This window comes from Meleagris gallopavo, chromosome 9, assembly GCF_000146605.3.
Source record: "Meleagris gallopavo isolate NT-WF06-2002-E0010 breed Aviagen turkey brand Nicholas breeding stock chromosome 9, Turkey_5.1, whole genome shotgun sequence".
Taxonomy (NCBI): Eukaryota; Metazoa; Chordata; class Aves; order Galliformes; family Phasianidae; genus Meleagris; species Meleagris gallopavo.
Genome location: NC_015019.2, coordinates 9,287,561 through 9,314,232, shown reverse-complemented (window position 1 = coordinate 9,314,232; position 26,672 = coordinate 9,287,561). Strand labels below are relative to the sequence as shown.

At 44.4% G+C, this 26,672-nt stretch overlaps 1 protein-coding gene across 1 annotated transcript; it reads left to right on the top strand.

Annotated features, from left to right (window-relative positions):
- Window positions 1-615: 615 nt before the first annotated feature.
- On the top strand, window positions 616-26,672 carry LOC100540701 (sodium/hydrogen exchanger 2-like). Its single transcript, XM_019618195.2, has 12 exons — window positions 616-1,365; window positions 2,677-3,140; window positions 3,240-3,490; window positions 7,046-7,263; window positions 9,409-9,605; window positions 13,915-14,004; window positions 15,858-15,928; window positions 16,878-17,042; window positions 18,156-18,270; window positions 19,455-19,589; window positions 24,491-24,557; window positions 26,071-26,672. The coding sequence occupies exons 1-12, from the start codon at window positions 1,092-1,094 to the stop codon at window positions 26,184-26,186; spliced, it is 2,163 nt and encodes a 720-aa protein (XP_019473740.1). The 5' UTR covers window positions 616-1,091; the 3' UTR covers window positions 26,187-26,672.

Here is a 26,672-nt window from a genome sequence, read left to right as displayed (position 1 = left end):
TAATGTGATTAATACACATTAACAGTGGTGACTTAGAATAGTTAATGTTAGAGAACTTCACTGAATCTCCCTTGTACCCCAAAGTTTATCTTCCTCCCTACAAGTCAGATCAGAAGCAGCTCATAGGATGCTGAGAGCTGTGGGTGTGTGTCTGTATGATGGGTTCTGGCTTCCTGCAGAAAAGTGGGTCACCAGCATCTTGCTGGCAGCTCAATTTTGGTGTCATTTAGGCAGCTGCAGAGAAGCAAAGAGACCATCGATCAGTCTAGCAACAGCCTGGGGCCTCTGTTTTAATTACATATGTGCTTTGGACTCGATTCATCCCTACTGAAGCATTATTAACTTAAATGAAACTCCACAATGGAGGAATTTGACCCAATATGTTGGTGTTTGTTTGTTTTTTTTTTCCCCTCTTTGATATTCCTATATCTAATTCTTTTGAAAAGTCTTTCCCCAAATTAGCATTTGGCTTTATGTGAGCAGTTGGTGTTTGGGGGTTGTTGAGAACCCCTAAGACCAGAACTCTGTGTGTCCCTCTGCGTAGCCCAAAGCCATTCCAGCACAAGGAGGTCGGATGGGTTTTGCTGTCTGTCTGTGTGTCCAGCTTTTCTAACCAACTTTACTAAATTTTCAGTGCCATTTTCAAGCAGCAAAGAGAAATAAAGATAACTTCTCCTGGCTCTTGCTGTAGGAAGAAGCTTGAAGAAATTGGTTAAATTTATTCTTTTTCAGGTGTCCTCCATCCATCCATCCAGCACAGCTCTGTACTCAGCACAAGAAGGATGACTGCTTTGAATAACTAACTGGAATTGGTGATTATCAGCAGCGTTGCCGCCAGTGTTGGGCTACAGATGAGGAGTCTGGTGAAATGCAGTAGGTGGGCCCGCTTCTGGCTGCTGCTGTGCCATGTAGGAGCTGCAGAGGTCCGCAGCTGGTGCACCAGGCAGCTGAAGGGTCGGCCCATTTGGGCACGTGGCCCTGAAGAGCACGGATGTCCAGCAGGTCTCCCATCCGGGAGCTGATGGACAGGGAGGAGAGCAGGCTGAGGGCTGAGCTCTGTGGCGAGAACAGGAGCAGCTGCGACCAAATACATGCAGTGGACATCCCTGGGGCTAATGGAGAGGCAGAGGGCAGGGAGCAAGGGCACGACCACTGTCCTGGCTGTCCTGCTTTCCTCCTTCCTGCAAGCCGCCGGGGTCGGAGCCCTGCACGGTTCTCCGGTGGCAGAGAATGGCAGCTGGGCTGCTGAGGAAGCACAGGGCAATGCGTCCATGGAGCACACGTTTTTCTCTCTGGATTATCAGCATGTCCAAGTCCCCTTTGAAATCACGCTCTGGATCATGCTTGCATCCTTGGCCAAAATAGGTGAGGTACCTTGGGAAGGTGAGGAGGGATGGGGCCGGCAGGGAGGGGCTGTTCTTTCCTAAGATAGCCTTTATGAGTAGGATCGGAGGAAACAGGACAGGTTGGGGTTTGTCTTTGGAATTCAGAGCTGTTTGGGGTGAAACAGGCGATGCTGGGGCTGGAGGTAACGTGGCACATTGTACATCAGATACGCATGTTACGTGGCAGATGTACTTTCTGCTGAATCCTGAGCTCTGCAAATGTACCTGTGTGTAATGCTAATCAGACTTGCAAGTGGCCGCTGTGCCCTTCGTGGAGCATATTCAGCTGCTGTGAAATTCCTGTGAGCCAGATAAAACCAAAGGAAATGCGTAAGGCAAGCAGATGTGTATTCATCTGCAGGACTGGATAGGAGAGGGTGGAATTTATATATTCTTTATTTGTCCCCCACACAGGAATTGTAATCACTTCTGTGGAATTCCTGCCATATAAGTTATTTTACCACCTTTTCCTTCAGAAAGGAAAAGTCTCTGAGATTCATTTTGATCAGAATTTCATTTCTTTCAGATAGAAATGGTCTTTTCTTTTTGCTGTTTCTGCATCTCATGGAATGAGGTCTCAGCTCCATCATTAAATATAAAGAAATAATAATCATCACATTTTTTTAATGTTGTTATTCCTGTTCCAGTTTAATTTGTTTCAATTTCCTTCTTACTTTTAATAACCTACATCTAGTACTTATGGTGCTTGCCAGGATTTCTCTCTAGCAAACACTGGGTGTTGCACAAGGCTGGTCTGATTGATTGCTTGATCTTTTTTCCCATGTTACCTTTAATTTTGTGTTGATAGTTACAAGTGGTGACAGTTTTCATACTATTTAATAAATGAGATTCTTTTTTTTCTTAATCTTTTTGTATGTATGGAATCTGTATTGTGGTTAAAATAAGCAGTTGCTGTTTATGCTCTTAGTGCTAAAGTTGGCATGCTAACTAGATTACATTATCCCAGAAGCATTTTTACTTACACAGATGATTTAGTTTATTTTCTCTTTGTGTATTAGCATAACATTAAAGGTGTATTTTTAGGTATGAGGAATTGCAGACTGAAAGTTTGATATCTTTTAGATTTCTTAGCTAGTTTCTGGTGGGGCAGCTTTACCTTAGTAACATAATTTATTATCATTGTTTATTTGCTTTGATTTATTATCAGTATTCCAAAGTGCAGCCTGCTGAAGGTAGGAGCTGGTGAAGCTTCCTCACCTCAAGGGGTACCTGGTTTTCCTTGGCCAGTTTGGGTGATAACAGAGATTTTTTTCTGTTCATCCCCTTCCAGCATTTCACCTCTACAACAAGCTGCCTTCTGTGGTCCCAGAAAGCTGTTTATTGATATTTGTGGGACTCATCATGGGGGGCATCATCTACGGCCTGAACGATAAGTCACCTCCTGTCATGGACAGCGATATCTTCTTCCTCTACCTGCTGCCACCCATCGTCCTTGACGCAGGGTACTTCATGCCCAGCCGCCCTTTTTTTGAGAACATCGGCACCATTCTCCTCTACGCGGTGGTGGGGACAATATGGAACGTGTTTGGGATCGGCTTTTCGCTCTATGGCATCTGCCAAGTGAGAGCTTTTGGGCTGCGGGACGTGTCGCTGCTCCACAACCTGCTCTTTGGCAGCCTGATTGCAGCGGTTGACCCCGTGGCCGTGCTGGCAGTGTTTGAGGAGATCCACGTCAACGAGAAGCTGCACATCCTGGTCTTTGGCGAGTCGCTCCTGAATGACGCGGTGACCGTGGTGAGGAGCAGGCTCTGCGAGAGCGCCTGGTGTCCAGAGGAAGGGTGGCAATGTCTGGTGATGATTTTGTTAATGGTTGTTTTTCCCTTTTTCACCCAGGTGCTCTACAAGCTATTTCGATCATTCTGTGAAATGCCAGCCATCAAAACGGTGGATGTGTTCGCCGGAGTTGGAAAATTCTTTGTGGTTGGGATTGGGGGAGTGTTGGTAGGTCTTACCTTTGGGATGACCTCTGCCTTTACCACGCGATTCACCAAGGACATCCGTGTCATCGAGCCGCTCTTTGTCTTCCTGTACAGTTACCTTTCCTACCTCACCGCAGAGATGTTTCACCTCTCTGGCATTGTGGCGTAAGTGTGCCCCAGCATCTCGTTTCTCTAAGAAGGATTTTTGGTTGTATTTGCTAACAGGTATCAAAAAATTGTTTTAAAGTTAGCTGCAGATCTGTCTATGACAGCGAATAGGAAGTAGGAAAATCTATGAAATTGCTGAGAGGTGTAACCCCATTGCACACATTACACTACTGCACATAAACAGTACTATCTGCAGCTCACAAGCAATCCTGATCACTAGCGCTGGGCAAATTTTGAATGTCCAGTTCATTTAAGTAAGCTATTGAGGAATGGTTACTTGAGCCCTGTAGGGGTTAGGCCCAGCCAAAACCAACATTTGAAAAACAGCAAGGATTCTTTAATCAAATCCTCATGACCTCAGAAAAATGTGGTCGTTAGGTTTACAGCAAGGCTGTTCTATCTTCATCCCTGATTGTGCCTTACCAGTTGGCATCTGGGGCTTGGTATCCAGAGGCGTGCTGAAAGCAGACCTGGTGGTGGCACAGGAAAGTGATGGGTGGTAGCTATTCATCCCTTATAGAGCTGAAGCCTGGAAATTTGCCTTCTGTGTGAGAGAGGAGGGCTCTAATGGAAACTTCTGCCTGGGTATTTGACTTGGAGGTTCTGACTGACCTCCAAAAGATTTCAGCCAAAGCTCATGTGCTTGTCTTGCACTTCTGTACTTGGTGTGGGTGGGCCCATCCATCACCTCCCTGATTCTAATGACATTTGAAATCTTCTGACCAAATTCAGCCAAGTTTGTCAGAGAGCAAGGTTTCAAAAGTACTAAACCCAAACTGTTTGCAGTTTCATAGAGCACAGTTAGTTCCATACATTGATGATTGACTTTGTGCTTACCTCATTGTGAATTTCACCTGAGGAGCTGGGCTAGAGAAAAATAAATAAATCTGATAATCCTAGCGGTAGCAGAAGCCTTGCCTTGGAAAGCAAAGACAGATTAAAAACAAAGCATGGGTGATTCAGTCTTTCTGATTTCTGTGGGCTGATATTTGTTGCTTAGTTCTACAACTTGAACTAAGTCAGCTGCTGCTGAGGATCACAACTGACCATTTAATATTTCTCTAAAGACTATAAAGTGTACTAAGGCTCCATTGATAGCTACAGTGTAAGCAACTGTAAATCTGATAATGAGATAAAAAGAAAATAAGAAATTTAGGTCAAGTACCAGCTAGATACAGGAGTGCTTTAAAACTAATGATACTTCTTTGGCTATAAACTATTCCTGTATATCTTGCAGATCTTGTTCTTTGAACAGTTAATACAAGCAATATTCTGGCATTACTGACAAAAATTCTAGCTCTGGGAATAGGTAAGAGAAAACCTATTTATAGGAGCAAAAGACAGAACAGTGAAATAAATGTGCTGCATAATCATTACGGAGCAGAAAACATTCAATCCTAATGGTGTCTCTTTCTATCAATCAAAATCTACTGTACCCATTATGGAACCCATTTTCTATTCTTTTGAATAATGTATTGTTTCTAAAGCAAAACAATTGCAAAGGCAGCTGATTCCTGCAATACCAGTCTTACAATTGCCAAATTATAAATGCCTCTTCTATATATCTTGATTTCAAACAATTCATTGGTGATCAGGGAATACTGTGTTATGAGAAACAGACCTTGGCAGTTGTTTCTTTGAAAAATAATCTGATTGCAAAAATAAATAAATACATTCTACGTAGTCCAAAAACCTTTTGAGTGCAACTCAATCTGCTAAACTTTTCTGCTAATGTTTTTTAGCTATATATACATACATTCATATACATTTATATATACATATATATATATATATATATACACACACATACTTTTTTCTCCTTGTCCCAGTGGCAGTGCCCATCTTTTGAAGATGTGAGGAAAAAACAGATCAAATTTTTTCTTTGTGAATGATGTGAACCCATATCCTTTTTTCCAAGAAGGATTTCTAAACCATGGCTCTGGAAATTGGTTGCCCATAAATCCGTGTTGGGTTTCTTAGTTCTTAGTTGGAACTGTTTTATTCTCTCTTTATTGAGGCAGATACAGCAACTGAAAAATTACTTTATTTTGCTGCACTTTAAGGCAAAGTGGATCGGTCTGACAGGGATAGATCAAAAAGTTCAATTTTGGAATATTTTTAAATAGTGATACATTTTTCTTATTAGATGGAAGATATAAACTCGGATACTGGATGAAAAGGGGATTTTTGAATGTTGTGTCAGGTAAAACAGGCTCTCCTTCCCCAGTGAGAACGTGGTGGCATTTCTATGTCTGACCTTCCATGTCCTGCACCTTTTCTCCTGGTCCTTCCCTTAACTCCAGTTTTATTTCTGATTAGCAGTGGGGGAAAACGAATAATTATTTTGAGACGAAAGAAAAGGAAACATCTGTATTTGCTGTTGTCATTTGTTTGAATGCCAAGTCAAGTAATCAGCAACTCACAGTGGGTAGAAGTGCATCTTCATCTGAAAAAGACTTTTTCAGTACTTCAGGTGAAGAAGAACAGCGGAGTTATCATGAAATCTCCTGAGAAGGGAATTTGTCATCGATAAGTATGGCCTTACCAAGTGCCAGGGAAAATCAGATCTCAGAAATGTAAAACCATTTTACCACTTGTGGTACCGCTTTTAGAACAAATTTTTTTCTGTCTCGGTTAAAATATAAAAAATGGACTTTGACTCTTTGAGCGCCCAGTTGCTATGACCTTCTAAGACTGCTGGCCTGAATATGTATTGATTTGTAAAGCTGATGAATTAGACAAACCACATGTACCCTGTAACTTAAAGAACCAATTAGCCATGAAAAATTGCAAGGCAGAGTTTTAATTGGTGCTGTGTGCTTCCGAAGTGACCTTGGGTACATGATACAAGGAAGTCAAATGTTCCAACTCCAGCAACTCTCTCTAATTTACTTAGGAAGAGCAATGAAGCCATTTCTTGGCTCATTGTGCAGCCTGATGAGCGTTCATTAAGATTCTTTTTACCGCTCGAGCATTTTGTTGTTTTTTGGTTGCATATTGGATGGCTTCCTAGCTACGTCCAAAGAATGGACAACTCTGGATGGACTTAGAAATATACAGAGTGAGGTATGTTTTGTGTTTGTGTTTCCCTTCAAGCTGCTCTTAAGCTACTGTGACTTCGAGTCCTACGAGAGACTCCTGTAGTGACCACATAGCAAACACTTAAAAATAGTCCTATCTGCACATAGTACTCACCCTTCCTCTCAAATGTCTTTTTCCCATTCAGGAAAGCAGCTCCTAGGAATTAAACTCTTCTGCCCAGATGTTTTGAGTTAGAATGCTGAGAGCAAGGTACGGTGATGGGAAATGTGTGATACAACAGCAGTGAATGAAGTTGTTTATCTGTGAAAATATTTGGGCAGTCTGGTCAACCTATATAGTATCTTACTTACTTATAGTCTTGATTGTCCTGCTGATGTTAGTGGGCTGTAGGAAGTGAATCACTAGCTAGTAAACATCTGACACTTGATAAAGCTGATATTTTTTTCTTCAAATAATAATTTGTCATGTTGTGCTTTTATGAAGAAAAATGTTTCATTTTAATTTTCCCAGCATCATTGCTTGTGCCATGGGCATGAAACGTTACGTGGAGGCCAACATCTCTCTGAAGTCTCACACCACGGTCAAATACTTCATGAAGATGTGGAGCAGTGTTAGTGATACCCTCATCTTCATCTTTCTTGGAGTGTCTACCATTGGAGAAAATCACGAGTGGAACTGGCCATATATTTTCTTCACTGTCATTTTCTGTCTGGTTTGGAGAGCGCTAGGTATGGTGAAATGATGCTCTTTTGTTGTGGTTGTTGTTTGAATAGAACTTTATGATTCTGTTAAATGAGAGAATGCTTCTGCCCCTGCTATTACCTCTCCAGTTTCCCCATGTATGGTTATAACAGATATGAATCATAGAATCATTTGAGTTGGAAGGGACCCTTAATGATCACCTAATCCAACTCCTCTGCCATGAATAAGGACAAGGGCTGAAATGGGCTGCAGCCCTCCAGCACTGCTGTGGGGCTTAAAAGCAAGTCAGTCACCCTACTGCAATTTCCTGGTCTGTGCAATCACCACAGACAGCACTGGTGCTAAATAGAAATTCTTGTGATACCTAGTTTATAGATCCATCTGTCCTAGGCCCTTCTTTGATTATCCTGATCTCCTCTTCCATTTCAGTGTGTCATGGTCCCTTGCTATCTTCACAGTTGGAGATAGAGTGTAAGCATAGACCCTGGGATCAGGGCTGTGTAAAACCCCAGGGCCTTTGGCTGCATATCCTAAATTGCAGAGATTTAGGGGATTTAATTCATAAGAACTTCTGTGTACAGCAGTATCCTTAAATGGAAAGCTGGAGGAACGGTTGGACAGCTGTCCCTGGAGATGGTTTACGCAGATTATTTGTGGGTAGATGAGAACTAGGACCTAAAGTGGAGGTAAAAGGCAAAAATATGAGGATACTTGTATAACAAAGATTTAATTACCATGTTTAGGAATATAAGTAGCTATGGATGTAGTAACATCCTGCTATTTTTTTGTTGTTTGTTTGGGATTATATAAAGAACAAATCTTCGTATTGTGACATGAAAAGTAAATATGAAACAACACTTCACTGTCTTCTCCCTCTGTGGGAATGACTGTGAAATGCTAGTAGGAGAATGATATCCTGAAACAGTTTGAGAGCTGGTCTCCAAGGCACAGAAAATGAGCTGTTCAAGGCAAGCTGCAGCTTATCAGCTGCTGTTGTCCCTGTTTGGTCCACCCAGCCTGCTGAGCAGGGTCAGCGGGCTGCCCAGGAGCTCCATGGAGGGGACTCTACATCTTCCTTATCTATGAATGTTTTTATATGTTAACAATATCTGCAGATACAGCAGAGCACATGTTTTGGCAAAGACTTGATAGCTACAAAACATTCAATGAGATTTATGTTTACAAACCACTGAGTCAAACAGAATGGTAATTTACTTGAACTCAAATTTGATAGGCACTTCAAGAAATTGCTTAAATAGGCTAAGCCATGATTAGCAAGACGTAGCAGAATCTGTTTTATTTGCTGCTAATACATGCCAAGGTTTGTTTTAATAACTGCACTGTAAATGTACTTAGAAACACAGTTATTGGTTGTGCACACGTTGAAATCTTTTATTATGATTCAATATTTTTTTTCTTTTAAGTTATTTGCTTAGATGAAAAGAAGTTCTGAGTTATTTTGACTTCTATTTAGTTGGGAAATTCTTCATTGCAAGAGGTAAGGAACGTAGTAATGTTACAAAGCACCTGGCAAAATCCTCCGGCTCTCTCAACACAGCCATTGTGATTGCACTCAAATTACACCATACATTAGAGGAGGACTCAGTGCAACCAGCAAAGAAAGCACTCTTTATATTCAAGGTCCCCCTGAATTAAATAAGAACGCACAAACTAAGGCTGAAAATCATCCTGCATGTGTCACCCTGAATGAGGCTTCCCATTGATCTTCATGGCTGTTAATCTTCAAGAAATAAAATGTTTGTCCTATCAGTTGGCATTAAGATCACAGCTCAGAGCTTTAAGGCCAGACTTTTTGTATATTTCTGCATCTGTCTTGTATTTGCAGATGACTGAAAATTACATCAACTGCTGTCACCCTACATGGTCTTGAAGTTGAGCAGTATAAATCTCTTACTTCAAGGTTTGTCGTGTTTGTTGTATTTCCCCAAGCCAGGAATGACTGAGGCTGGAAGAAAAGCCCTTCTCCAGGGCTCTGGGGTTCCAATGGCATTGGGAAGGTACCCCGCCTGACCTAGTGCTCAGTGTTCAGTGATGTTTTACTATTGAATATATCATTCCATCTTGAGAAAATTAATATATTGGATATATTATGAGGAATATATCCAATTTCTTTTTGTTTGAGGTGTCTCCGCCTTCTTTCCTGCTTTCAGGGGTTCTGGTGCTGACCTTCTTTGTGAACAGATTTCACGTGAACACTGTCACCAGCAAGGACCAATTCATCATTGCCTACGGGGGGCTCCGAGGTGCCATTTGCTTCTCTTTGGTCTTCTTGCTTCCTGACTTCCGCAGAAAGAAGCTCTTCATTGCAGCAACCACTGTGGTGATCCTCTTCACCGTGTTCGCACAGGTAACAGCGCTCAGCCCAAAGGACTGTCATGAGCATATGTAGAGAATGACACCATTTCTGTCTTTTAAACGAGTAACCAGAACTAAGCAATAGATCTGGTGCACAAGCTAATGGATATGAGAATTTACTGGTCATTAAAATTCCCTTTGTGTCCAGTGTCCAGGTGGATAAAGTTTAAAAAGTTGCTACTTAAAGAGGCAGAAGATGTGATGCATTTGTGAGGCTGATTGTATTTTGTTCAATTAAATCGTGTGCTGTAGCCTTTTCCTTGACAACATGTCCTATTTCTGATCTGATCCATCCTGATTGGGGCAGCAGTGGTGGAAATTGGGAGGAATTTTCTAAGACTGAGTCCCAGTTTACTGGGGTATCCAACAGTTGAAGCAACATCCATCAGTAGTTGCTGATCAAAATGTCTTGTACATATACCTGAGAAGTCTTCATGTTCACGCAGCACAGCAGCTGCAATTATTTTATGATGATTCAGCAGCAAGGGGCTTGCGCTAACTGTTCTGCTGCAAAAAATGTGGGTGTGTTACTTGTTATAAAAGCAAGGAAAATCAAAAGAAATAAGTCATAGACACTTGATTTATTTGCCTCTGATTTTTCTTTTCTTTTTTTAAATTCATCTTTGAGTCCGGTTGCTTCCTGCATTCCCATTCTGCCCTAGAGCTTCTTTAGTTGCAGTACAGAAACCTTCTTGCCTGGAAACTGCTGCTTTGAGTCCACTTATTTATGGCAGTGTTCTGTAACTGCTGAGAGAATGCAAAAAGATCCAGAATATGCCGGTGCCCTGTACCCTAACAGATGAGATGCTGCAGATGAGCATGTTGTTTGCAACAACACGAAGGTTTTGTTTCGGTGCGACAGGGGATTCCTGAGCGTGTGCTCCCAATAGAAGTCTGTAGGAGTTCCTATCGAAATCCTTCCCTACTAGACTTCGCTTGTGGATGTGTTCCTGCTAGGACCGCTCTCGTTGCTGACAGACCGCTCCGTTCCTCGCATTCTCGGATCGCCCTTCCAGGTGCTGGGCAGCTTCCCTCCGCCAGGCACTGCTCTGACATCTAGTGGTGGAAGCTTCCCCTGCTGTTCTCTCCCCAGGAGCGAGCCTGTCACCCTGGGGCTGCTTTCAGGGTTTCTCAGCAGAAAACCACCTTTTGGTTCACCTTGCAAATTGCTGCCGCGTTCCAGCGAGGACGTGCTGGAAACATTGGGGTCGTTGGGTCCCGAAGGGAGCAGGGCTGATGGTGGGGAGGTGAACAGGTCCCTGTGGGGCTCAAGTGTGTGGGATGGGAGCTGGAAAAGCTCCTTGGTGTAGGATGTCCATCCTCCCCGTCCCAGGATAGGGCTGCAGAACAGCTGCGGGGCCTCTGGGACACGGGGTCACGGTGTCAGCTGCTGAGTGGCCCCATGGCTCAGCATCACCCAGGGAGAGCTGATTCCTTCCGCTTGGCCTCCCTGAACCCTGCAATGTGGGCTCTGGGTGCTCCGGCAATGCAGGAGAGGCTGTGTTCATTCCTTAGTCCTCCTAATTCACGCCAGCAGCTGAAAAATATCTGCAACGAGTGCGACGTGCTGCTGGGCTTGCAGGTTTCAGGGCCTTGTTGCATGCTGAAAGGAGACAGCGGGGGCCTGGGGGTGGGGAACGTGGCTAGGTGAAGGGTGACAAGTTTTAAGATGCAAATGTGGGTCAGAAATTGAAAAGATACGGTCACTAGGCATGTCTGCTCATGCAGAGACACTCTTGAGGCTCAGACAAAGGTTGTTCTAAGGCAGCAGCTCCATTCTGTTGAGGCTTTGGGAAATCCTTTCCAGGACCAGGAAAGGGCTTTTGTGTAACCTCAAAGCTCAGCTGGTGATGTCACTCCCATGCTGATGGGTGGGAGGTGGACAGGATCCCCGTGGGGATGCTCAGCACTCAGTAGGAGCAGAGCAGCTTTGCTCAGGCAGCATCGTGCAGCTGGGGCAGTTGTGAGAACAGTGGGGAGAAAGCGAACTTGCTGCAAAGCTGAATCTGAAAAGTATTGTTATAACACAGCATGGAAAACATCAGTAAGAATATTAATGATAATAAGAAAAAGCAGGTATTAGGGGGAGCCTCCAGCAACTTGGTTTTGTATGTAAGCACTCCAGAAGTCTGAGCACTGCTGCAGCAGATCGGTGGATGTGGGATTGAGGAGTAAATAAATACCTTTGATATCCCCACATCCTGCACATTGCTTTGGGTGGAAAGAGCAAGTGAAATATTGGCTACAAACAATTTCTGTTGACTTTTTTTTGCTGCTGTTGTTTTGTGTAATGTCTTTTTGTTATATATTTACAGTGATATCAGTAGTGGCGTGGGTCTTAGTTTGTGTTTAGACTGTTCAGAAGGTAGGGGACAGAAAGCAGGGGAGAAGCTGGTGAAGGACAGCAAAGCATCTCGTTGGAGCACAGATCCACTTCATTTTCTTGGAGATCCTGTCCACACTGTCTGGAAAGCAGACCAACAACCAATGTGTAAACAGCTGGGCTTGCCCATACATGGGTCTGTCAGTGCTTTATATAAGCCAGGAAATGTGGCTATTTTGGGCTAACTCAGTTGCATAAGGCCCTTCCCCCCAGAGATTTGGTTAATAATTTTGGGAAGGTTGGCTGAGCAATTTTCAAGTCCTCAGTGCTTGCAGGCGGGCCTGGCTCGGTGCCACCCAACCAGAGTCCTTCCAGGAGCTGTGGGCTCATCTGGAATGCCACAGAGGGCACTCACTGTTCTGTCTGTGTGAGGTTTAAACACCAAATACCGTACTTTCCATTTAAAAATCACTCTCAGCCTTTTGGCCTCTGACCTCTTTGATGAAATTGTTAGCAAATGTAATCATCATATAGAGTCTTTTGTATTTTCTCTTTGTTTGCTGAATATATTTACCCATTAGCTACTGGATTGCTGTTGGTAGAAAACCATTGTGTGAGCTGTGCTATAGCCATCATGTCATAGAATTGTATTGTGATATTGTGCTGGAAGGGACTTTAAAGCCCATTCAATTCCAGCCCCCTCCCACCCCTCTGCTGGTGCAGCCCAGAGTACTGTTGGCCTCCCATCAGCATCGTGCAGTGCTCTTTTGGCAAGCTGTCCTTGGTGGGTGGAGGTCATGGGGGACCTACAGGCATGACACAGTCTGGTGGCCTGAGGGACATGGAGGATTCTCATAGTTCTCCCATGGTGAGGAAGGACCTAAAGGAATCTGGGTATGTAGGTGCTTCTAAGTCTGGGAGTCCTGCTCTCAAATCTCCAAAACACCACTTTAAAATGAATACAAATGTGGCTGATTATCCATTGAAGGCAAGAGGCCAAACTGCATTGTCTATAGTTCATTTTTGCAATATCCCTTGTTTTTAAATTTCATATATTTCTTATTTACTCTGAATAATTATGCATTTCAGGTGCTATTAGCTATTAAAATGGCACATTAATTTTTTTTACGATTAAAAACGCGTTCAACTCTCCTCTGTGCCAACATTTGTGACATTCAGAAGTCATAAATATTAACTGCTCCATTATTCTTATTGTAAACATGTCCTAGAAAAGAAGTTTCATATGGAAGCCTGACTAGGAAATGCATTACTGCAACGTTTCACTCCAAGGCTTAAAGGACATTAAAATTCTTCCCTTGACCTTCCCACCAGGTGTATACTTTGATTAGTAAACTTAGCCACTGGCTGATGATCAAAGATCATTGAAGTAATGATCTGTGGCACTTAAATAGTGAGCAGACGTCACCCACTCTGGTCTGGGCCACCACTGACAGGGGCTGTGTGCTCAGGCATCTCCAGGACAGCCATCGCTCCAGGCATTTGAACTTTGGACATTTCAAGCCTCTTTCCATCCGGTAGACTACAGCAATAGCAAACTTTGGGCTTGACCTTGAGATTATTGGTTGAGATTTTTTGATCTTGGAGATGCTGGAGGGTAGGTGAGAGGAGCTGAGCATTGCTCCTCTCTGCCACCCCTATCTAAAGGCTGCATGTGAGCTGCTGTTGACAAGCTATGACTATGGCTTTCTGCAAGCAGACAAAATGTTTGGCTTACAAACATTAGCAGATAGCAGGGTTTCCAGTGTTGTCAAAGCTTCCTTTATTCTGCCTTAAAACTGAGGTGCTAGCTCAAACAGCAGGCCTTGTTCTACTAGAAAAGTTACTTTTGCTGCAGTGGCTGTAGTAGCTGTGGTTTGTATAAATTCCTGTGAATTTGCTTCAAAAGAGACAATGCAAGCACCACCAGAATGCTTGATGTGAAGAAAGCCTGACTTTTGGTTTTGTGATTTTGCTGCAGGGAATGACCATTCGCCCTCTTGTAGACTTGCTGCATGTCAAGAGGAAAAGAGAGAGTGCTCCCACGGTGGGTGAGCAGATTCACATTCGGGTAAGTAAGGAATCCAACAACACATGGCTTGAGCTTCTCAAGGGCTTTGCTGGTGGGCTTAGAGTCCTTCTGCAATGCAGTGTGCCTCTGGGACTCTACAGCCTTGCAAACTCCTGTTGATTTTGCTTGAGTCCTCTGCAGGTCAGACCTTTTCCAGATTCAGAGTCCTATGCAGCTTTCTAACAAGGGGTTATTATCTACTGCACTGGCAACCTTTCACTCAGTTGAGTGTTGCACATGGTGATGCACAAACATGGCAGACAAAGATAGTCGCTTGCCCAAAAGCTTGTCAGAAAATCATAGAAAGGATTGGGTTGGAAGAATCTTAACGATCACTTAACATACACAGTTCCAACCTTGCCACGAGGTGGTTGCCCCTACCAGGTCAGGCTGCCCAGCACTCCATTCAGCCTGGCCTTGGGCATCTCCAAGGATGGGGCACCTGCATCAGCACAACCAGTTTGGATATTTAAAAAACAAACAAACAAAACCCAGGAAGAGTAAGACAAACACTGTATTGGACAGAATCATTGAAGTCCCCGTAGGTGCAGTTTGGTTCATCTTGCTCACACCATCCAGATGTTGGCCCTTCTGCTTACGGAGACTTCATTGCAGAGTGATTCAACTCCAGGAGAAAGCAGGGATTTCTGCACCCTTCCCCAGGGCTCTGCATGGCTGAAGGGAAGCAAGGCTGGATCCCAGTGCAGCTGCGGTGCAATCTGGGGAACAACTGGATCTTGTTCAGTTTGACACTTACAACCCAATAGAGAACTGTGGTCTGGGATGTTTAATTTGATGATGCGCCATGTCCAGTATGAAGTACTGCTCTGAATCTAATTGCTTATGCCCAGTCACACTTCCATAAGCATGTCTCCTTCGGGAATATTTTTGTCTTCTTTTTGAGTAGCTAGAAATAGAGATGTTAGGTCTGGGGACATGTATAAAATGTTTGGCATCCTCACAATTAGGTTGTATTACAGGGCTTTGTCTGAGGTTAACAGAACAGTTCAATAGGCTGAGGAGGCTTTTCCTATAATGAACAGAGAATACTTTCTTCTTTTGTTAGTGTCTGAATAGTAAATCATCTCTGAAAATGTGTTTATTGAGAAATGTGAGCTGAAAATGGCCATGTACCAATTAAGCTAAATAGACAAGGTAACAATGCAGATAGTTGGAAGGCAGGCATGCAGGGAACCAGAAGCAGCTTTTGTCCTCACATTTCTCAGTCCTCATAGCTGGGACACTGGGACGTTCAGCGTGGGGTCCTGTTTGTGCAGCTCTGGCTGGGAGGTGCCACCCCGTGCTCACAGGAGCACTCATCAACCAGTCCAGGATTCTTTAAAAAATAATAATGTTTTTGAATAAGGCACAGTATGGTCAGTGATTTTATTTAGTGGGAAGTGCCTGGGGGAAGGCAGTACTTATCATTCAATAGAGTATTCATTTATACGTTATCTCTGTTTATATCCTGAAGATACTGTTCTCCTGAGACAAGCTGTCCTCAAAACACACGGTATGAGCATTATTGAGGCCCGGTATGCAGGATGTGCCAGCCATTAGCCAACCTGCACGTATCATAAGGAACAGATCCCCGTCCCTCAGCGATTAGTCTTTGCTTGCACAGACCTGAAAGAAAGCAGCCAAATCTCTCATTGTGCTCCAGAACCAAGGGATACATGTATAGGGCTGAATGGGGAATTAAGCTGACAGCCCCTCTTCTTGTTTACCAGAGCCGTGTACCTTGCTGGATATGTCCCCCATTCTGTCTGCCGGCTTTTGATGTTTGCTGACAGAGTTCATCACGTATGCAATACATGCAACCAGTGTATAGCAAAATCCTCTCTTCTGTTTAGTTCTTGGATCACTTGCTGGCTGGCATAGAAGATATATCTGGACACTGGGGACAGTATTACTGGAAAGACAAGTAAGGATTTGCCAAAATACAGCTGTGTACATGTGTAGAAAAAAATGAGTCTGGTTCTTATTCTGTAAGTTTCTGCTGTGACTGCTGAGCCTCATTCATCCTTGTGGCACGGCGCAGATGAGAAGGGGCAGCTCCTCCATCTGCAGCAAGGTGAGACCAGGCTCCTGGGGCACTGCTGCTGAGCAGAGCAAAGCCTCTCTCCTTCTCTGCAGGAAGCATGGTCTTTGCTCTAAAAAGACTCCTTTCTCCCTGTCTACAGTGTTTGCCTCTTGTCCAAAGAAATTTGCTGGAAACACAAGAGCTGTGGGTGCCATGGTAGATTGTCCACGTAAAAGAAATTGTTATTTTTAAATAATAGCTTAACCTGTAGTACTAACAATCTACCTGGTTTAATTCGTTTACAGCTGACTTCATGATAATGGCTCAGATTGTGGCAGCTGATGGGTATTTTCTTAGAAATGACAGTGCTTGGAAGTGCCACTAGAGGGTATAGGAAGCACTGCTGCTGCTCCTTGCAAGTGGGTTTCCATGTGGTTGAGCTGCAGCATCGCTGTCTGATACCAGCAAGATTTTTTCCAAATGTTGTGCTTCATTTGAGCAGAAAGTGGGAAGAAACAACTCAAGAGGGCATCTGGAAGTGTTTAAATCACTAAATCCTGTTGTATCCCTGGGGCTACTGTAGGTACTTGTAGCACTTACTGGCCTTCGTAATAAATTTGGCACTTTGGGGGAGTTTTTATTGTATTTGAAGATGTTTTAATATCTTAGCTTATGTACAGAAATAAGTAGGGACTGGCCTCTTGGGCAACAGGTTTCTGGAAAGCAGGAAATGAAATATAATAGAGTATGGGGCAACTATGGACCATGAAGCTGCCGGCATGCTCAGACCCACAGTAGTTAGGGAACAAAGGGCAGGAGGCTAAGAATGCCTTGCTTTGTTCTCAAACAGGTTGGAGTATTTCAACAGCAAATATCTGCAGAAGTTCCTGCTCCGAGAATACGACCAGCCCAAATCAAGCATTGTGCTTCTCTACGAAAAGCTGGAGCGGAAGCACGCCATCGAGCTGGCAGAAGCAGGGCAGCTGGGCCATGCCCCATCCCACCCATCCTTGCTGTAAGTGCTCCCCAGCCTGTCTCCACAAATAGGGTGCCACTAAGTTATAATAAAGCTGTGTCCCTGTTTGGGAAAGCCAGCAGATAGGTTTTATCCCCCTGTCATATGCTGGGAAGAATCATGACTGAGAATTATCGAATTTTCTCAAGGAAAGAAATCTTCCTTTAAGAAATATAGATAGATAGATCTGGAAAGATTTAAGTACCTCCTCATCATTAGACATATAGCTGGGGAAATCAGCTTTGTTTTAGAGCCCTTCAAAATCACATTAGGTGGAAGTTTGGTTTGCATTGGATTCCAGATAGCCAGATTACTGTCTCTGACGTGTCACCTTCATGGAGTGCTATCTGCAAGGGAAAGGCACTTGCTCAGCTCTGTGGTTTCATGCGAAATAAATAAAAGATAAATCTGATGTGCTGCACACCAAGAGGCTGCCGTTGTCCACATCCCTACCACCAGAAGGAGCAGTTATCATAGAATCAAAGGATCACAGAATGCTTGGATTGGAAGGGACCTTACAGCTTCCCTAGACTCAACCCCTGCTATGGGCTGGCTGCCCCCACCAGTTCATACTGCCCAGGGTCCCGTCCCACCTGGCCTTGAGCACCTGCAGGAATGGGGCACCCACAGCATTCTGAGCAGCAGTGCCAGGGCCTCACTGCCATTGGAATAAAGAATTTTCCCCTGGCATTTAATCTGAATCTCCTCTCTTTTATTTTAAAGCCGTTTTCCCTTTATCTATCACTATCAGACCATGTAAAAAGTTCCTCTCTCTTCTCGTTTTTTTTTTTTTTATATGCTCCTTTTAAGTACTGGAATATTATGAAGGTATTTAACAAACTTCTGAGCCTCCTCTGCTTCTCCCTGCCAGGCTGTTCCAAAGAAAGAAACAGCATACTTTGTACCAATGCAAAATAAACACTATTTCAAGATTAGGAGGAAGATATTCACAACTGACTGGTGGATGGGTGGGCTCCATCTGCAGGGGCTTCCTATTGGTCATGTCTGCATGTCCCACTTGTGGTGCTCAACGGAGATACTGGGCATTGGTGACACACCATCTGTGCACCTCCTGAAGTAAGGTGAAGTAAGGTGCTTTGGTTTTCTTTGCAGTAACAGTGACAGGACTGTCATCACAGAGAAGAAATCAGAGGATGCTCTTTGTCCGGATGGTCTGGAAGACATACAGGAAATACTGGCAAGGAACTTGTACCGAATCAGGAGAACGGTATAGCCCTTCCCTCCATCCATATTTTATATGTCCAATAACAAAAGTTATTTCTGTTATCCCAGCAGCCTGAGCAGATGTTGTGAATATTTACATAATTACTAATGATGTGGCTTTGTGAGCAGAGAATAGTTGGCTGTGTGAAGCCAGATCCAGTTTCCAAGTCAGTGGCACGTTTCTGTTTGCAGCATGACAGCTTTTGAAAGGTTCCCCCAGTCAGCCTGTAATTTCACGAGGTATTTTAGGCATCAGCACCCAGCACCAGAAGCGAGAAGAGAGGAGCACATGGATCCTCAGGCACCAGGTTAGATCATCCAGCTGCTGCAAAGCTCCTGGTTACTACCAGAGCTGCATGGTTGCAGCATTACAGCCACCCTGTGCCCCATCATTGTGCCATTGCAGCCTGGTGTGCTGTGACCTCAAAGCAAAATAGTAAACCCAATACTGTAATTTTTACTATGAATCTGGTACATCAAGGAGTGACATAAAAGCACTTGCTGTTTACAGAATATATCACAAATAATCCCTCTGAAGTTTGACATAGAGCCTAGGAAGGTGGATTCTGATTGCTGCTCACGTGCTGATACATGAAGCCTTATCCTTAAAATCCACCTAAGCCTTTGTTTTGTGGATTATGCACGAAATACTGAGTCCTTGGGGATGTGGCTGGGGTGGGCATCTCAGCACAGCGGAGGCAAACACCCCCTTGCTGCCACTTTGCTGAGCTGAGAGAAAGAATGAGATAAGGCTGGGCAGAAACCTCTAGAAATGGTGGAATGCTCTCCACAACTCCCTCAAAGGACGTGGTAGCGAGGCGGGGTTGACCTCCTCTCCCAGATAATTGTGAGATGTAATGGCCTTAAGTTGCCCCAGTGAAAGTTCAGGTTGCATATGAGAAAAATTTCTTCTCTGAGAGTGGTGAGGTGCTGGCACAGGCTGCCCAGGGAGGAGGTGGAATCACCATTCCTGCAGGTGTTAAGAAATATGGAGATGTGGCACTGAGGGAAATGGTTAGTGGATGTGGTGGAGATGGGCTGATGGTTGGACTTAGTGATCTTAGTGATCTTTTCCAATATTAATGATCCCGTGATTCTCTCTGGCCACCTCTGGGGCTGAATGTCCCCGTGTCTGGGGGACAACTGAGAGCTGTCCCATGCTCACAATGCTCTGTTGGTGCATGGCAGGGCCCAGCGTACAGCAGGCACACGCTGCCCGGTGAGACAGAGCCTGTGGAGCAGGCCCAGGAGATCCTGATCCTGCAGCGCCGGAGCCTGCGGCTGGATGCAAGTGGGAGCGATGGGATCAGCCCCAGGAAGGAGGTAAGGGAATGGGGATGTGCCCGGAGCAGCAGTGCATGTACCGCTCTCCGTGGTGACAGAGGGATTGCAGGTATCACAAGAACAGGGAAAAGGGCTCTTTCCTCCTCTTCTCTTTTATAGACTAATCTTATACTTAAAAAAAAAAAAAGAAAGCAATCAAAAGAAAAAGTCCTCCTCAATCCAAAATGGCATTCCAATGAGTAGGGAAAGAAACCCACCCAATTCCTGACAAACAAATGAGCCATCCTGTGTGCAGCACCATTCAGCTCTTTGTAAGCCCAAGCTTCCACCCATACCAGGAAAGTTACTGACTAAGCAAATATTATTAATTGAGCCCCAGTCTGTAGATTTAGAGATCTACTTTTCCCATGTTTTCTTTTCTGGGAGATTTTGTGGCAGGCTGATGTTGAGTGCATCCATTGTCAGCACTCCAGATGCTCTGCAGACATTTAAAATTGGTGGGGTTTTTTGACCCCTAAAATCCTTGTTTAAAAGGGCAGAAGTGTTATTGTGAGTGCTCTTATTTATTTTGGAGGTGATTTTTTTTGTTTTTGAAAGCATCTACAGTTCTGGGCAAACTCAAAGGAAATAAAATGGAAGTGTTGCATGCTGGATTGCTGGAGAGCCATGCAAATTCCAGGTTGGCTGGGATAGCTCCCTGCCAGCTCATATTCTGAGCAAGGGGAGAAGCAAGGTGAATGTGATGTCTGTGTGCCCGTGGCTTCTGCTGGCTCCTCTGCCATTGATGAAAGGAGCTGGGCAAGTGTTCCCTGTGGAAAGGTGGAATGGTCCAGAAGCAGCATGTGAGGAGCGGGCTCAGTCCTACTAGGCTACTCTAGTCCTTTGTAACTCTTCCTCTGCAAGAAATCCAATGAAACCCCCACAGTTTGCCTCAGACCTCCCCAGCACAGCATCAGTAATGGCTGAGCCATCCTAAATTTCACCTCCTTCTTGGAGGCTCCATCACTGAGGAGAACAGGGTGACCTTTTAAAGAGATACTTTATCTTTCTTTATTTAGATAGTGATTTTCCACGGCAGCACAAGATCTCCAGGCTGCCGCGGGCTTTATTCCATTCTGATTTCTTTGTTCAAATGCCAGTCACCAAGGAGCCTGCCGAGAGCTGCAGCGATGCACCAAATGCTACTGTTTCCCAGCCCTCCTTGCAGAAAGGTGTTCCGGCTCTTGCAAACAACTTAAAAGATTTAATTTGATCATTTGCATGCTGATTGGTACTTACAATTCAAAATAGATAGGGAAGAACATGGCATGTTCCTGTAGAACATTTGGTATAATTAAACTTCAAAAGAACAACATCAAACTCGCGCTGATTTTGAGCACATTATGTACTTTAAGGACATTTGATTGTTAACCCTTGTGCTGCCACATTCCTGCCCTCTGCTGCTCCCAGCAGTAATATTAAATAGGAAATCTGGCACCTCAATAAGATTTTCATTTTTTGAGCACTTAGAACTGGCCTTTCAGAGGATAGAATACTCTGGTGAACATTCCCCTTCAGACAGATGCATGGGACTTGTCACTGCTGTCAGTGGTGCACAACGAGCACTTGGGTGCAATGCAGAATGCCAAGCTGGTACTCAATGCAGCTGTCAGAAATACAAAAAAAGATACATCCAGCAGGACTAGGGAGGCAGTTGTCCTTCTGTGTTTGGCACTGGTGAGGCCACACCTCGAGTGCTGTGTTCAGTTTTGGGCTTCTCACTATAAGAAAGACATCAAGGCCCTGCGGCATGTCCAGAGAAGGAAAGTGGAACTGTGAAGGGTCTGGAGCACAAGTCTTACAGGGAACGGCTGAGGGAACTGGGACTGTTAGTATGGAGAAAAGGAGACTTTGGAGAGACCTCATTGCCCTCTACGACTCCCTGAAAAGAGGTTGTGGCAAGGTGGGGGTCAGCCTCTTCTCCCACATAACTTGTGATAGAACTAGAGGGAGTGATCTCAAGATGGGTCAGGGAGGGGTCAGGCTGGATAGTAAGAAAAATTTCTTCTCTGAATGAGTGATCAGGCACTGGAATGGACTGCCCAGGGAGGAAGTGGAGTCACTGTTCCTGGAGGTGTTGAAGGGAAGGATAGATGTTGCACCAAGGGTCTGGTTAGTGGGCATGGTGGAGATGGGTTGATGGTTGGCCTAGATGATCTTAGAGGTCTTTTCCAACCTTAATGGTTCTTGATTCTATAATTTGAGGATATCCTATCCCTGAAGATGCCTGAGGCTTTGGATGAAGCCCTGGGCTACCTGATCTGGTGGGTGGCAGCCAGCCCACAGCAAGGGATTGGAACTAGACAGTCTTTTAAGAGGCCTTCCAACCTAAGCCATTCTATGGCTCGTAGGAGATGTCTGGGAGTGCTCATCATATCTTTATAATAGCTACTTCTCCCTTGTCCCAGTCTAAATAAAGCAGGTATAAATGCTGAGCGACATCACTAGAGTGAGCCTCAGCCCAAAAAGCAGCACTCTGAACCTAAAACAAAAAGTCAGGAGGGTGTGATATGACCAACACTTTTATCTGTTATCTTGTAGAGTATCTGCCTCATTTTAATTTGGATAGAAGTAAGACCATCCCTGAAAGTTATGAGATAATATCCTAAAAGAGCCTCAGAATATCAGTGTGAAGTAGGGAGGTGTGTGATGGCAGTGCTTCCCACTGTAAGAGAAAAGCTTGTAGCACTGGAATTTGCAAGCAGAAAGAAGAAACACTGATAAAAAGCAGTTTATTATTAAAAATTAAGTATTTTAAATTTTTTATTGGATAAAAATAAGGCACTCGTATTTAGAATTTCATGTCAAATTGACAAGCAAATGGTGTTTGAAATAGCTGTGAGTGGAAGACTGGGGTGGCTGGCATTGGAGACTTTATATCTATTTCGTACTCCATTTTTTTGTAGTCCCTGAAAGAACGGTTTGGCCTCCCAGGCTTTGAGTCAGCAGCAAAATCCATTCACCCCTATGCTGCATGTTTTTCTATTCTGCATTTCTCCACAAGATGGAGGCATTACAACTGTGTTTGCAAACCGAGCTGGAAAACAAGGAGCAGAAGCAAACTTCCAGCCAAGGGCCCTGCAACCCTCCAGCGGTGGTGCAATGTGTGGGCTTTTTGCTTTTTGCAATGTGTCTTCCCTTTCCAGCCTATGTGAAAGGAAGCTTTTGCTATACATTCAACCAATTACATGTTATGAGCTGAGCAAATAATTAAAAAATCCCTTTGGCTCAATAGAATCACTGCTTTTCCTGCTCAGCGGCTGTCAACATGTAGGGCTTTTTCTTTTTTAGTGAAATTGATTGTTCTTTTGCTATTAAATTATGAAGCTGTAGTAGCTCAATTAGATTAATCTCATAGTTTATTAGGGGCTGATTTCTTTCTTCCTGTATCAGCCAACACAAAAATAAGGGCTTCATGGAAATGTGTCCTTCTGTAGGCCACCGCCAGCCCAAGGACCAGCAGTGGATCTCCTCCTGCCCAGTGCTCAGCTTTGGCTTAGCCAGCACCAGTTCCTGACTAGACCAGTCCTGGTCTAGTATTAAATGTGGAGGTTGGTGGCCCTGCCTGTGGCTGGGGGCTTGGAGCATGATGATGCTTGAGGTTCCTTCCAACCACTCTATGATTCAGTCCCTTCCTCCCTTTGTCCTCCCTGTCTTCAGGTGTCAATCTTTTGGCTTTACCGTGGTGTGAGGTGCTAAGAACCATGCCAAGGGTTTGCCAAGTGAATAGGTGAGAAGCAAGGAACGAACAACCATTATCCATCTGAGCCAGTCGTACGAGTCAGATGATTTACACCAGGCTCAAAAATCTTGGCAAGGTTGAGAGGTGACTTCAGATCTGAATTGCAGCCCAGAGGATTAACTCCAAGACACTATCTATTTCCAACAGAAAATTTGCCTTCTTCCGCCTAAGGACAAAATTCTTCCCGAAAGCCACTGCTTCCTGTGGCTGTGCATCACATTGGCTCTCAGCGCTGTGTGTGTTTTAGGCTTGCCTTGATTTAGGCAAGGAGCCAACACAAAGTACCCTGGCACTGTGTTTTCTGGGACTCGGGATAGCTTTTATTTACCGTGGAGCACCCAGAAAATCCTTGCACCTGTAGCCAGGCAACTTGGCTCTCTTTTCTTCTGCCAAAACACAAGTGCACTCCCCCAGAAAGAGCTTATTTGGAGCTGCCCATAAGCCGTGTGCGTAAATGACATACTGCCTTTGGTAATTATGTCAGAGCCCTTTCATGGAGCATGCTCTGAGCAGTATTAAATGCCTCTGGGAATGGCTTTCCAGGGAGCCAGGCTGCTGCTGTGGAGCCTGGGAGGCATTGTCATGAAAATGGTCAATAAAACCGTGAACAATGGGCAGAGGGCATTGGGTCCCTTGTTAAGGGAGGGGGGAAAGGGAAGGGAAACAAAACGGAAAGCCAGGTTGGGAGATGTCCAGAGTTATTTGGCAGTCCAGATTCCTGGCCCTGGCTGCCAAATCACAGCTGCACAAGAGGCTTATTCCCAGTTCACAGGAAAACTGAACTACGTGGGCAGGACGATGCTACCTGCTGGTTTCAGAAAGGTGGTGGTGGGCTTACTGCCGCCTTCGTGCTGTGTATGTGTCCTGGCTATGGGCTTGTGTCCCCATCCTGGTCAGCTCCTCCTGCACTGTGCTGCTGGAGAGCTCCCACCAACCCAACCACATTGGTGTCTGTAAATATTTCCCCTTAGAAATGCCTGCCATGCATTGGCTCTATTTTTAGAACTAGTTCTTTTTGTTTTTCTTGGCAAAAGTAAAACAAATGGAAGCAGAGTCCTTGGGGATTGCAAATGGCTTGTTTATGAAGCATGAGTGTCATTAACAGACTTGCTAGCAATCTTCATAAATGCATTAAAGCACTTTTCTTCCTTAATCACAGAAGGAGGGCTCTTCCCTGGCGCGGGGTGACTCCGATGTGCAGCCCCGGCTGTGCCGCTCCCTCACCGGTAAGTGGGGATGGGGGTCCCTTCTCACCCTGCCCTGCTGGGGACGTCTCAGCTGGGGATAAGGAGGGCAGTGCTCTGAGATGGGAATGCTGTGCAGAAAGGATTCCGAAAATTAACATCTTCGGTGTTTTTGTTTGTTTGTTTGCTGAGTATTATTAAAATGCGCCATTAGAAGCACTGTCATGAATCTTTGTTACAGAAGGACCAGTGGTTCAGAACCTCATGTGTTTTTGTATGCACAAGCTCATTCTTTAGACGCATGAAAGCTTAGATTTCACGCTTTAAACAAATGGCTTAATATCAAGGAGTATAACTGATCAAAGCTGTAAAATGCATCTTCCCAAATGTAGAGGATGGTCTTGTTTTAGCCTTGAGATCACAACATTATTCAGTTTCCATCTCTACCAGAGATGTAGCACGTAGGAACTGGGCAATGAGTCTTTGAGTACTCAGCAAACCCCATCAGCACAATCACGTCTGTAAGGTGAGGATTAGAGAGATGCCACGTTTGTCAATCCTCCAGGTGGCAGGAGGTTCCCTGGAGGTTTTCAAGGAGAGGGAAGATGTCACACTGAGGGTCATGGTCTGAAGTGATCACAGCCGTGGGTTGATGCTTGGACTAGATGAGTTAGTGGTCTTTTCTACACCACTGATTCTATGATTCCATGATTTTGTGATTTACTGCCTCCAAATATGGGCTGACCTGGACTGAGGGTCTAGGTCAAGCGTTAGTATACAAGGTATTTCTTTATTAGTTTTATACTTGAAAAATATTTAAGAAAAGAGAAAGTATCTTTGTTTCCTTTCGTTATTTTTTATGTTATTCTGATTCTAATGTCTTTCTTTGCAGCTTTATTTAAAACTCTTAACTACAAACACATTAAGTAGAGACTTGTATACCTGGTGCTTTATTTGCACAAAGGTGCCTCACTGCAGCTTTGCACAAGCAGGTAGAAGGAACACAACTCTGTGGCATTCCTGTGTTCGTGGCGTGGCCACCTGCTGTGGATATATCTGTTTTAATCCAGGGTTTATTACAAATGTTTAAACATTTGTAAAATGTTTAAATGTTCTTGAAGAACATAAGCGTAACCAGAGCAGAGTGACAAAAATACAGCAATTCTGGGTTGTTTTTAATTATTTTTTATTACATTCTCTCTCGTCAAAGCTGTGCCCCAGGGAACACATGGGCACAGGGCTGAGGGGTCTGCAGTCCTTCTGTCGTGCCTGTGTGCACCCAGACAGAACGTGGCATGGTGTTTCATTGATCCAGACACATGGCATATTTCAAGGTACAAAGTAGGGCTCACATTCTGCTTTTTCCTCCTCCCCTCATCTACCCAGACGCTGATCTTTGTCTTCTGTTTCATAATTGAAAAGTGATCTTCACAGCAACATAGCTCATCCCCAATGAGCCAGTGGTCATCTCAATGGCTTTTGGTACTGCTTCATTACTGCTGACCCACAAAGGAGAACATCCCTCACGCGTGCCTCTGCTTTTCTCTTCTTGCAGTGGAGGATGCAGAGAAGGTTCGGGCTGTGAAGCAGAACCGGTCGCAGTCTGTGTGTGTGATCCCTGCCCGCAGCAAGCAGGAAGGAGCAGGAAAAGAGATGGCTTCGGATATGTGATGCTGCTGGCTGCATCTCACTGCTTTGCGGGCGTCCATAATACAGTCTGCTTTCTTTTCTTTTTCTCTTTTTTGTAGTCTCTCTCTCTCTTTTTTTTTTTTTGTTAATGATAACCATTGCTCTTAATGTAAATAAGATGCGTATTGAAAAGGACAGCGTGGACTATGCAAAAAAATTCTGAGTGATCCACATCACATCATGCTCTCATTGTGCAGCACTGTGTTTTGAAAGGGAACCAAGGAAAAGGCAAATATTGGATATTAGGAAAAATTTATTCTCAGAAAAAGTGGTGGGATTTTGGCACAGGCTGTCCGGGGGGATGGTGGAGTCACCATCCCTGGGGCGTGTTCAAGAAAAGGGCAGATGTGGCACTGAGGGATGTGATCTAGAGTAGTCACAGGCACAGTGGTGGTTGGATTAGATGATCTTAGTGATCCTTCCAACTGCAGAGATTCTATGATTCTGTGAAATGATGCACAGACAAGA

Coding starts and splice junctions, on each gene's coding strand:
- LOC100540701 (XM_019618195.2), top strand. CDS start 1,092: ATGCAGTGGACATCCCTGGGGCTAATGGAGAGGCAGAGGGCAGGGAGC. Junction 3,141..3,239: donor TGAATGACGCGGTGACCGTG/GTGAGGAGCAGG, acceptor TTTTTCACCCAG/GTGCTCTACAAGCTATTTCG. Junction 9,606..13,914: donor TCTTCACCGTGTTCGCACAG/GTAACAGCGCTC, acceptor ATTTTGCTGCAG/GGAATGACCATTCGCCCTCT.